This window comes from Poecilia formosa, unplaced genomic scaffold (assembly GCF_000485575.1).
Source record: "Poecilia formosa unplaced genomic scaffold, Poecilia_formosa-5.1.2 Scaffold442, whole genome shotgun sequence".
Taxonomy (NCBI): Eukaryota; Metazoa; Chordata; class Actinopteri; order Cyprinodontiformes; family Poeciliidae; genus Poecilia; species Poecilia formosa.
The window spans coordinates 139,480-152,094 of NW_006800381.1; the positions used below are offsets into that span (position 1 = coordinate 139,480).

Here is a 12,615-nt window from a genome sequence, read left to right on the forward strand (position 1 = left end):
TGATATTGTGAGTGAATAATAGAGAAATGTGGCTCTTTAACTAGGTGAGGACAGTTTTGTGAAATAATTATTTGGTTTAAATTGCAGCATTAAGCTAAAACTCACAATTCAAGATTAATAAACTTTAAAAGCAATGTTTGGACAACTTGTCTCTTGTTGTTAAATCAACTTCAGAACTTTAATTTCTGAGTTTAAACCAAAACAATTTTCTTTGTGACTTAAATTGCATTTTCAAGGCAGCAGATGGACTTTCATTTTCAACTTAAACCACCTTCAAATGTTCCACAGTGCATAAAATATTAATAGAAATAACAGTGATTTCAACAAACCTGTTAATAATAATAATAAAAATAATAATAATAATGCAAAAATATGTTATTATTAAAAATAAAGCCTCATCATTCATCATAGAGTGGAGCATTAAGTAGGTAAAACAACAAAATTCAACAATAAATTCACAAGGTAACAGGAAAGCAAGATTAGGGCTACTGAAAAAAAAACAACAACTTCTGACTTTAATCTCAGAAATCTTAGAAAAATTCAGAGATTAAAATCAGAATTCAGAGATTAAAATCAGAAATCTATTTCTCCTAGTGGCCCTAATCCTCTTCCGTAGATGTGAGCACAATTCACGAGGGATGTTGGGTTTTTCAAAATAAAGCAAGACGGAAAAAAGTCATGTCAACACATCTGGATAAAACATGATTGGGAGGAAATCCAAAACAACAACTGCCAAAAAAAAAGTTAACTATGAAAGATAATAATAAGAAAAGTATTGAATATTAATCCGGAAATAAGCCTCTTTTTTTTAAAAAATATAACTATTACAAACGTTCAGCTGTGTTTTCACCATCATGTCAGCGCACTTATGCGGACAGCTGCCGCTCACTCTGCGGGTTTCTGTTGCGTTTTTACGTCAGGCCGCCCGAGCAGCAGCGGTCATATGATGAGCAGCCGCGCGGAGTGACCGCCTCTCTGAGCGGGACTCCGGGATCCAGTCCGGGCGGAGGCAGAGCAGCCGGATCGCTTCGAGGAGGAGGAGGCGGAGGAGGAAGACCTACCGCTCCTAAAACCGGACACACACACGCACGCACACACACACACGGTAAGTTTCTGATCGACTTTAAGATCTCACACTGTTTTATCCCGTTACTTTACGCAGCAGCTCGTTTAAGTTAAAGTTTGAAGTGTGAAAGTTTAGACTGAGCAGAACCAGAACCTCACACGCCTTATGGATGGTTTCCTTTCACATGCTCCCTGTTGCCAAAATGTCCACCAACAAGAAAATAATGTGACAAAAAAGACTTAAATTTACGATTAAAATATATATTTTCTTCACCAGTGGGTCATCAAACTACTTTAAGATGTCAGTTTGAAGGCTTTAAATTATAATGTTCTTACAGAGATCCTTTGTTTGCCGTTAGCGCACAAATTTTACCCTAACCGTAACCCTTAACCTTACAGAGATCAAAATATGTTGTATTTCTCTTAATCTCATCACTTTTAGTCTGCAAATGTGTATTTTAATACTATTTTTTTTAGTTGATTAAAAATAAGATAAAGTTTTTTCTCTGTCAGTGAAACTTTTCCGTGTTTTCTGTGTTTTGGGTGAAGTAGTTAAATGACAAAAAGAGAAAACTGAACTGGTTAAAATCATAATGTCCAGGTCAGATGCAAAAGAAACAAAAACGGGTGTTGTGAAAAAATCTTATCCGTTCCTCTTTATTTATAAGCAAAGACACTTGGATGACTTTATGATCAAATGTGCAATATGCACTGAAAGCATCTCAAAGTTGACAAGTCAGTTCAAAAATATTTTATTTATTCTTCAGAAAAATGAAATGACACCAATCTTTTCCCCTCCACTTCACATCGCATGATTGTAAAACGTTTGTCGTTTGTTACCAACACAGATGTGTTTTGAGAAGCTCAGCTACACAAAACAATGAAATAACAAAAATAAGGTGAAGCCAGGCAACAAAACCTCAGTTTACAATCAACAGTTTCTTATTGTTCCTCTTGGTTTTTGAGATAATTATTATTTTCATCTGCAGAGAACTCAACAGTCTAATGATGGACGTAAAATCAAAACGTTTTCCAGGTTTACATTAAATCTCAAGGGAGCAAATAACCATTTTACCTCGAAACTGTATGAAGGTTTATTTCAAATCTATGTGTGATACTTTTTGCTGTTACTTTTACTAAATTAACTAAAAAAATTGATGTCAGCATAATAATTTTTATCATTTAGTTCTATTCTGCATAGCTAATATACATCACTGTCTGTGATGTATGCTTCACTTCCTGTGTGGAAAATAATCCTCTGTTCCGTTTTCAGTGATTTTAAAGTTTTATTTCTCGTGTATTTAGCTCATTTTCTTTGAGGCGTGTTTTTCCTGTTAGCTTTCATCACCAGTAATCCTTATTATGCCTGCAGACGGACGTTTCACCACCTCTATGTCTCTTTACACTCAGTTCAACATCCTGGACTGCAAAACGTATTCATGCTCCATTTCTCACATTTTATTACTTTAAAACCTTAAAGTTTAATGTGTTTCATTGATAAACACAAAGTAGTTTATAACTGTAAGATTATAAACTACTTTGTATTTTGTTAAAAATACTTAACAAAAACAAATAAGAAAATGAGGTGTGCCTTTTTTTTAGCCCCTTTTACTCTGATATCTCTAAATAAAATCATAAGTAACTAGTGGCCAACTTTGTTTTAAATAGCCTAAAAAAGGCCATGTACTGAAAGAACAACATATTTAAAGCAGTAATAAAGTCTAAACTGTCCCACAAAATGTATATGTTTTGCATTTAAAATAAAATAAAAATTCTTTGTATGTAAATCAGATCTCAGTTTTAGCCTCACCTGATCCAAATTCAGTAAAAAAAAAAAAAAAAAAAAAAGCTCAGGAAGTCATTTATTCTCAGTGCAACAACCATTTTTAACCAAACTAAATGACATCAACCTACGGCATCAAAGTTTCATTCTATGCACAAATTGTTGATACTATGATTGTATAAATGTGTTTTATTTTATGATTAGAGACTGGAAGGAAAATTTCCACATTGGTGAACAATAAAGTTTTAACTGAGCTTAACTTAACATACCTTATCCAATATTAGATAAGTTATACATAACATATCTTAACTTATCCTAATTTAACTTAACTCCACTTTTATAATCTTAACATAAATATCTTTTAACTTAATTTATCTTATCCTAATTCAACTTAGCTTATCTTAATTTACCTTATATAATCTTAATGTGCTTTATCTAATCTTAGATAAGTTATACATAATATGTCTTAACTTATAATTTGACTTATCTACTCTTAACATACACATCTTGTATCGATTTAATTTATCTTATCCTAATTCAACTTATCTAATCTTATTTAAATTATACATATCTTAACTTACAATTTAAGTAAAATTATCTAATCTTAACTTATCTAACATTAACATACATATTATTATCTTAACTTAATTTATTTTATACTAATTTAACTTAGCTTAGCCTAACTGAACTTACCTTATCGAATCTTAACATACATATATTATCTTATATTACCTTAACTCATATCCTATTTTATCTTTACTTATATAAATGTGTTTTGTGTATTTTAGGATTGTCTCTGACTAGTTGCCAAGGAGAAATTTATCTTAACATAGTTTTTCCACTTAATCTTCCTCCCTTAAGCTGCTTTTAGGTCTTCCTTTAGCCGTGGATTGTGCAGAATGAGGCTCTTGAGACGATCCAATATTGTTTGCAGCACAACGCCTCCTCTGTTCGAGTGTTTCTGCCTCATAGAGGCGCATTTATAGACAAACATACTCCTGAAGCGTTATCCCATGAAGTGGGTGACGACACCCGTCGCAGTCGTCATGCAGCCGGTTCATCTGGACCTGTACAATAGTCGCCCTGTCATTAGCGCACACAGAAGGGGGCTGTTTTCATTGCGCAGCAATATTATCCTCTCAGTGCACATTCATTCTGCCGGGTGCAGCTGGAGAGGAGCGCCCAGCATGTCTGCCACTGTGCACACCAGGGCTGTTTTGTAAACAGCTTGCTTCGCTGTACCAGCCTGATGCATCAGTTTTCAAACCGCTCTCCCATGCAATGCCAGTCTCCGTCTAACATGCAGCGTTATTCCAGCAGGTTAGGCAGCGGCAAGATGGAGTCTCACAGACTCGGCGGCTCCACGGAGGTCCAGACGCAGAGGGGCTACATGCTGCAGCACCGCCCTGCAGCAGCCGACAGCCAGGACAACCTGTTTGGAGTGAGAGTGCAGGTTCAGGGATTCAAAGGTCAGCCTTACGTGGTTCTGAACAGTTCTGGTCAGGAGATCCACAAGGATGTGTCTGTCATAACCCATCAGGCGGGTTACAACCCCGGCGTGGTGAGGAGGTCTGTGGATGAAACGCAGCGGAGGCCAAACTCTTCTATTGGGTTTAATTATCGGAGTCAGTCTGAGATCCTGAGGCCGTACGACCCAGGAAATACCAACCAAAACTTCTCCGAGTCCAGACACGCATCGCTTTCTGCTGAGCCCGCCAAACCCAGGATCCCACTGCCTGCCGAAGGCCCTGCAGACGACCCGGCAGATCTCAACCACGACCTCACATCCTCCTCAGAGGGACACAGCACCCCGCTGTCCCCAAACGCAGTGGACACCGACTCCATCATGTCTGTCGGCAGATTGATAAGCCAGTTCAACAGCAGCCTGCAGAGGGGACGAGGTCCGAGGAACAGGCTGGACAAAGAGGCGTGCCGGCGCTCCCGCAGCGTGGACAGCAGCCACACCTCCAGCTCCTCTTCCTCGTCGCCTTCAGCCAGCAGAGCGTCTTCCCTTAAGGGCAGCAGAGGAGAAACCCCAGCTGGGATTTATCCCCCCGGATCAGCCAGGGCGCGCCTCCTCGGCGGAGAATCCGCTCGGACAAACAGAGTCGAGGAGAGCAAGCGGAGCAAGGGACAGCAAGGGAAAGAGACGGCAGCGCTGTCCAAACCGCCGGACGAAAGAGACGCACAGGTAACGAGGTTGTCAAGGAGCTACGCAGGTTCTTAGGAGTCAGTATTTATTGGGTGTATGTTCCCTAACCAGGTTACTCCTGATCTTCTGAAAGGACAGCAAGAGCTCTCAGCAGATCCGCCTGAAGAAGCAACAAAGCAAATACTCTTCACGTGTCTGAAGAATGGGTGAGTGCAGCGCAGGTTCACAACAGGCCAGAGGGCGATTTGCATTAAAAAGGTGTGCAAAGTGGAAATTATAGAGCTCAGTTAGGTTAATTGATTACTGCAGCAAGCTTAGAAGAAACCTCAACTCTTTATTTCATTTGGAGAAATGTTCTGAAAGAACATGCAGCTTTGAGACACAAAACTCTGAGGTGGATAAAATACCCAAACATTTTACTCAAGAAAGAGTATTTCAACATGTTTTTACAGTAAAAGTAAAAAGCAACCATCCAAGAAATTACTCAAGTAAGAGTAAAAAAGTATTTGGTAAAACGTTTACTCAAGTATCAGTCATTTAATATTTAAAAATTACATCATCAGACGGACCAAATTAAAAGTTAAGTGGAAATGTTGGTATTTTAAGGATGAAAATGACAATAATTTATATAAGTAACAAAAAAATAACAAGAACAGGCAAAAGAAAATGTTTCCAAATCAGTTTCTTTCAATATAAAACTAACAAAAACTGCAGCTGTGTGTCTGTGTCTGGTGAATTTTTGGTTAAAACATGGTTGTTTTTCATTCAGTGGGTAGAAAATCCAGAAATTTTACTCAAATAAGAGTAAAAATACTTCAAAATAAAATTACCCAAGTAAAAGTAAAAAGTACAGCATAGTAAAAATACTCCTAAAAGTACATGTAATTGAATGAGCAAAACGTTCAGAGCAAATGTATTCATACCTCTTTAACTTTTTACATTTTACAATTATTCACTTCTTTATGTTGGACATTAAATTCCAGTAAAATATATTAAAGCTTGAAAGATGTAAGAAAGGAAACTTCAGTGGTTATTATTACTTTAGCAAAGTGCAGAAAGCCGCCTCTAAAGTAACCAAACGACAAGGAAAATGTTTTTGTTTTCAAGGTGTTTTACAAACAAAGAGCTGTTCTGGATTATTTCCTGTAAATTTGTACAAGATTTCTGTTGTCAAACTAGTTAAGCTTCTGTTTGCCCAAGTTTAGCTCATAAATCGAGGTTTTAAAGATGGCGACACCATCAGCTTCGTGTAAGAATTTATGCTTTCTAGTAAAAATGAAGCTTTCATGTGAAGAGGGTTAGAGCCACTAAAAAAAGAATAATTTTGAGAATTAAATCAGAATTGGTTTTTCAGTGACCCAAATAATCTTTCATATCAAAAGATATGGAAACAGAAAGTGAATTATTTATTTGCTTTTTTGCCTGTTAAACATTTATATAAGTGGAATAATAACTATAAAACCAAACATAACAGTTTTAAAAAAATTACAAAATTATGACAGTTGACATTTCTGTCTTTAGCATCTTATGTCAAATTAGCTTTAATAATATGCAGATGTGTCTTATTTCTAGGGCTAATTCTGATTATGAATGTATCTTACACTAACGCATAATGTTTATTACTCTAATAAATTGGACCTAACTGTAATTGAATTACTGTACGGGATTAATAACATCTTCTAAACTGTAAACTTCCATAACAAGCTGGTATTTAGAACAGAATCAAAAGTACTTTGTACAATTAAAATAAGCAAAAATATCCAGGCAGAGATCTGAAACTTTGGCCTTAAATTTGTGTTTTTTACACCTGTGTTCTTCTTCCAGCTTCATTTTTAAACACCAATTTGTTATTAGAAACATCAAACCATTTACATTTACTCCAAGAGTTCAGAAATATTAATGCTGATTCACAGACTAATCATTTTGCTTGTAAAGAAATTAGATTTTTTTTTTCCCCTCTATGAAAATGTGTTTTGGTAACTTTTTTTCCAGCATCGTTTAGTGGTGATGAGTTAGTGGTTTCACAGCTACGTTCCTGCAGGAATCTGGCTGCTGTTCCAGCTGTGTGAACTCAAACTCCCAGTAGTCAGGAATGCAAAGCATGACGACGGTTTCACTGATAAAATAACTGCTTCTTCTGGAAAATATTAAACATCCACCAGTTCCTGCTTCGTACCCAGGGAGGAAAATATGTTAAAACAGAACTCCTGCTCTCCTCTGGAAGCTGGCAGGGAATTTGAAACTTTATCTTTTTAAACAAAAAGTTCCTGCAACTGCGGAGCTTCAGAACTGAGCGTCCTTTTTTTCCAGGAGCGCAGATGATGACCCCACAACCCAGAGAAAAGTCAAACTGCTGCTCGACAACATCAGCGAACTCAAGTCCAAGGCTGCGGAGAGTGTGGAGGAGGAGGAGAAGGTGAGATGTTCACCAACATGGATCTGCAGGATTTATGGAGGTGACATAGTGTTTATTAGATTTTTGTTTCTCTGCAGGCGTCTGCAACAGGAATAAAAGCGCTGCAGGAGAGACAGGCAGCTCTGGAGAAAGAAGTCGCACATCTCAAGCAAAAACTTGGCATTGAGATTAAGGTGCAGCACAATTCATCACCTCATGAGTTTCTGTGGTTGTGTTTAATGCGTTGCTGTTTTTTTTTTGTTTTTTTTAAGAATGAAATGACTTTAGCCAAAGCTTTTGAGAAAGCGAGGACGGAGAAGAAGAAACTTCAGGAAGAGTTGAACAAAAGTCAGACGGAGCTTCGCAAACTGAGAGAGAAACTGACGGAAATCGAGGCAGAGCTTCAGTCCACCAAACAGGAGTGAGGATCCAGCAAAGTTTAAAGCTTTGGTTTGCTTTTAAATGATTTATTCAAACTTATGTTATAATGTAGTTTCTTATGTAGCAACCTTTACCTGGTCACTAAGCCTATACTAATGCTTTTGGACATTTAAATAAACAGTTTGAACTGTGGGGAAAAAAATACATTTCTCCTAAAATGTCAACACGTTATTGAATTTTTAAACATTTTGTCACATTACAACCACAATCTTTAATAATTGTGAAGTGGAAGTAGCTAGATGTTTTTATAAATATAAATCTGAATAATGTGATATGTTGATACTTTTTTTTTTTTTTTGCTTTGGTTTTGAATTTTTAGATGTTTTTCAGAGCACCCAGGGCGGCCATCTTGTTTTACAGCTTCTACTATGATGTGAGAATTTGAGACATCCACAAAACAATAGCAGAGCGTAATAGAAAAAAGCTTGCCACACTTTTCAGATTAAAACAAATACTGATACAGTGCTACGTTTTGGTCTGTTGTTCACATACAATCTACTGAAGTTTGTGAAAATGTGGAAAAGCTGAAAAGGTGGAATTCACCGTATGAAAGTAAAACCCTTCCTCTGTGCTTGTCGTTTCTTCAGACTGATTCAGATGAAGACGGAAAGAGAAAGAGCTAAAGCGGAGATGAAGGACCTGCAGCAACAACTCTCCGAGATGCACGACGAGTTGGACCGCGCCAAGAAGACCGACGTGATAAATACGGAAAAAGAGGTTCTTCTTCAGGTGAGCCAGACCACGAGTCAGGAACTGGTTCCTCCGCTGACCTCTGACCTCTTTTTTTAATGATGGGTGTGTATGTCAGGACTTGGCACAGCTGCGTGTGGACTTTCAGGAGATGCTGCAGGTGAAAGAGGAGCAGGAGGAGGTGCTGCACCACCGGGAGATGGAGCTGAGTGCCCTGAAGGGGGCGCTCAAAGAGGAGGTGGAGACTCATGATAAATACATCGCTGCTCTGAAGGAAGAATATGAACTGGAGCTGGAGAAGCTGCTGGTTGACCTGCAGCAAGCAAAGCAGGTGAGAGAAACTTTCACTAAGGGACAACTGTAATGTACGGAGGCCCCTGAGGGACATGGGGGATTCTTTCTTCTTCGCATTATTTTTGTATGACTTTATTCTTATAATATTATGACTTTATTCCTGAAATATTACAACTTTATTCTCGTGATATTATGACTTCATTCTTGAGATATTATGACTTTTTTGTATTATTTAGACTTTATTTTCATATGACTTTATTCTTGTGAAGTTATGATTTTATTCTTGTAATATTATGACTTTATTCTTGTATAATATACTTATTTTTGTATGACTTTCTCAAAAAATTATGACTTTATTCTCAAAATGTTACAACTTTATCCTCATAACATTTCAGGTTTATTCTCTTATGACTTTATTCTAGTAATGTTATGATTTTATTTCAGAATATTACAACTTTATTCTTCTTTTAGTATGATGTCTTTATTGAAATATTATGACTATTTTTCTATTACTTAGACTTTATTTTCATACAAATCTGTTCTTGTAATATTACGACATTATTCTCAAAATATTGCAACTTTTTTCCCGTATTTTTTAGACTGTATTTTTGTATGATTTTCTTGTAAAATTGTGACTTTGTTCTCGTAATATTATGACACTATTCTCTTTTCTTAAGATTTTATTGGCTCTAGTGGCCTTTATTTGATAGTTAATTGACAGGAAAGTGGGTAATGAGAGAAGGGGGAAGACATGCAGCAAAGGTCGCCAAGGCCAGGAATCAAACCTGCGACAGCTGCGTCGAGGACTAAGGCCTCCATATGTGGGTTGTGCTTAACCCCTGTGCCACCACAGCACACGCCATGACACTATTCTCATACCAATTTATTCTTGTATGAGTTTGTTCTCATAACATTTTGACTTTATACTCATAATTTAATTTTATAGTATTCTTTTTCTTAGTATGGTCCTAATACTCCGGCATATCCTATAGCAGGGGTCCATAATAATCAGATTTATTTTAGCTTTCTTTTTCATTTTGCCTTTCAGAGCAACGCCTACTTGGGTCAGGAAGTGGCTCTGGTGGAGGAGGAGAAAGGTGCAGCTAAGGTGCAGCTGAAGGAACTGATCCAGGAGAGAGACAACCTGAAAGGAAAAGTCCGAGAGCTGAGCAACAAGGTGGAGCAACTGAATCAGGCCGTCCAGGAGTTTAAAACCACAGAGAGGATGATGGAGCAGAGGACGAAGCAGCTGGAGGTGAGAGGATGAAAAGTAGAGACATTCGTCACTTGTTTTTGTTTCTAGATGATCTTAATCTCACTTCCTGTTTCCCCTTCTCCCTCAGAGGGAAAAGAATCAGGTGGAGGAAATGCTGGAGGACGTGAGGAGGAGCGAGGAAGAGCTGTGTCAGTCTAACCAGTCTTTGCTTTCCCGCTTGGAGGATGTCCAGGTAATAAGAGCAGAATGTCTCGTAAAAGTATTTATACTCCAGCGTTTTTAAAACACTTCTTCTGAAATGATTAATGGATTAATAGTGATGATTGAAATAACTAATTTAGTAAGCGATTAATTGCTAAATGGAAGATATGGACTCAAAAACACACTCAGAGCAGCAATTGAGCCAAAATTGTGCAAAAAATAAATATCCTCAGATAAGAAAAAACAACAAAAAAAAAACACTCAAGTCACAATTTTGACTTCGCTTGGTTCAAATTCTATAAAACTAATTTCTTATTTAGCAACTTTATCTTTTTTTTTTAATCAGTTAATCCAAAAATTAGTGAACAGATTAGCCCTAATCTGGGTTGGTGTTAGGTGAAAAAGAAATGGTTGACTTTCTCAGTTTTGCTGCTGATCCTAATTATCTTTATCTTATTCAAAAAAGGAACTGAATATTTTTAATTAGCATCTTTTAATGTATTTTTAATATCATGTAAAAAAAAAAAGCCTAAAAATATACAAATTTACCTTTATTTTTTTGTCAATTTGTCATCAATAGATAGATTAATCGATAACTAAAATAATCCTTGGATGCAACTTGAGATACAACTTCAGATATTAATGTTCTCCATTGTATTTTTACGTGTTGGCCAACTACATAAAATCCCCAACAAACGCAGTATTGTTAGTTGTTGCAGCATGACAAATGTGGAAAAGTTGAAGCGATCTGACAGTAAATATGATAATCAATCATATCTAGATTTCAAATTATGATCCGTGAACACGCATCCTTTTCTGTTTCAGAGTAAGCTGACCAAATTAAACCATGAGCACAAGGATTTAAAGGAAAAGCTCAAAGAAGAAAGGAAACAAGTTGAAGAGTTGTGGAAAATCAAAGCAGAGCTGGAAGACGAGAGGAGGATGCAGGACAGGGCGATGGAGCAGCTGCAGAGAAAGGTGAGAGGGACGAAGTTCTCTGCTTTTCGGAAAAATGCATGAAGTTACTTGAGGTCAGCAGATAATTTATGAGCTTACGAAAGTCCAAATATTCTTAAACTGAAGTGAGTGTTGTGCTTATCTGGCTGCTTAGATGAACACCATCATGGAGGAGTGCGAGGCGTCCACAGATGTGCTTCAGCACCAGGTCGACGAGGCCAGAGAGAGGAGTCAGAGGGAGCTGACCGAGCTGCGCAGACAGCTGCAGGAAAAGGGAGCAGAGCTGGAGAAATCCAGACAGGCAGCCAAAAAACTGCAGGAAGAGGTGTGGCATGCATTGTGCAGCATTCTGCAATATGTCTTAGTCAGCAGGATGATGAGTCAAAGGCATGGTGGAGAGATTAAACTTATCTTGTTTCAGGTTTTTCGATTAGAAAAAATGACTCAGATGGAGTTTATCTGTCTGATCCCACCCAAAAAGAAATTAAAGTTTGATTCTTCCTCCTTTGGTTGCTGGTCTGTTCTCTGGCCAGCTGCTTCCTCTGGAGGAGGATCTGCGGCGGTGTCACAGGGAGCAGCAGGAGGCCCAGCTGAGAGGCCGGCAGCTGGAGCAGCGGGTGGAGGAGCTGGAGCAGAAGAATGCAGCCGCGTTGGAGGACCGGGAGCGCCAGACTAAACTCATGGAGGTATAATTATCACAAATGAAGAGCGGCAATAGCACAGATACAGATAAAGTGTTACTGTGTCATACTCTGTTGATCAAGTTTAGGGTTGAAACGATTCCTCGAATGATTCGAGTACGTCAAGTATTAAAATTCCTCGAGGAAAATTTATCTGCCTCGAAGCTTCGTTAAATCATGTTTTATTTTGTAGTGCACCGTGTTCCGGCCGGATCATTATTTGTGGTGGGCAGGCTCTTACTTCCTTTAATTTTGCGGTGCGATGTTTGGACTAAGGCAGCTTTTGGTGGCGACGGAATCGCGTCGTTACGGTTTTGGAACGAATCGAAGTAAGTAAGTACATCGAAGTAAGTAAGCTAGGAAAGTAATGTAAGTAAGGTAGATAAGTAAGTATGTGAGAGAGAGAGAAAGATCCGGATTCCTTGGATAATCATAAAAATATTCTATAGAGTACTCGGTTACTAAAATACTCTTTTACAACAATCCTAGTCAAGTTACTTGGTACTAGTAATTAGTTACTTTACTGATCACTTAACGTAGTTACCTTTAAAAAGCCTTTAAGCACTTCATAGTTCTCATATGACCTTACAACTTGGGTTACGTTCACACTGCAGCCTGAAGCGACCCATTTCCGATTTATTCATTTTTCTTGCCTTAATTCCATGTGTATTTGATCTTTTCATGACAGTTTGAACAACACAGATCAGATTTTTTTTTTTTTTTTTTTTTTTTTTTCAAATA

At 37.7% G+C, this 12,615-nt stretch overlaps 1 protein-coding gene across 4 annotated transcripts in view; it reads left to right on the plus strand.

Annotated features, from left to right (window-relative positions):
• The first annotated feature begins 899 nt into the window (after positions 1-899).
• Positions 900-12,615, plus strand: part of LOC103155693 (cingulin-like protein 1) — a 19,037-nt gene continuing 7,321 nt past the window's right edge. The window contains exons 1-13 of one of the 4 annotated variants that reach the window (XM_007577463.2): positions 900-1,105; positions 4,166-5,039; positions 5,112-5,206; positions 7,311-7,416; positions 7,494-7,589; positions 7,668-7,816; positions 8,424-8,565; positions 8,645-8,857; positions 9,869-10,075; positions 10,164-10,268; positions 11,063-11,215; positions 11,349-11,519; positions 11,728-11,880. In XM_007577463.2, coding sequence (XP_007577525.1) covers positions 4,185-5,039; positions 5,112-5,206; positions 7,311-7,416; positions 7,494-7,589; positions 7,668-7,816; positions 8,424-8,565; positions 8,645-8,857; positions 9,869-10,075; positions 10,164-10,268; positions 11,063-11,215; positions 11,349-11,519; positions 11,728-11,880 — 2,445 coding nt within the window. In that variant the 5' untranslated portion in view covers positions 900-1,105; positions 4,166-4,184. The remainder of the gene's footprint in view (positions 1,106-4,165; positions 5,040-5,111; positions 5,207-7,310; positions 7,417-7,493; positions 7,590-7,667; positions 7,817-8,423; positions 8,566-8,644; positions 8,858-9,868; positions 10,076-10,163; positions 10,269-11,062; positions 11,216-11,348; positions 11,520-11,727; positions 11,881-12,615) is intronic. The other 3 variants (XM_016663764.1, XM_007577465.2, XM_007577466.2) reach the window with 3 other exon arrangements.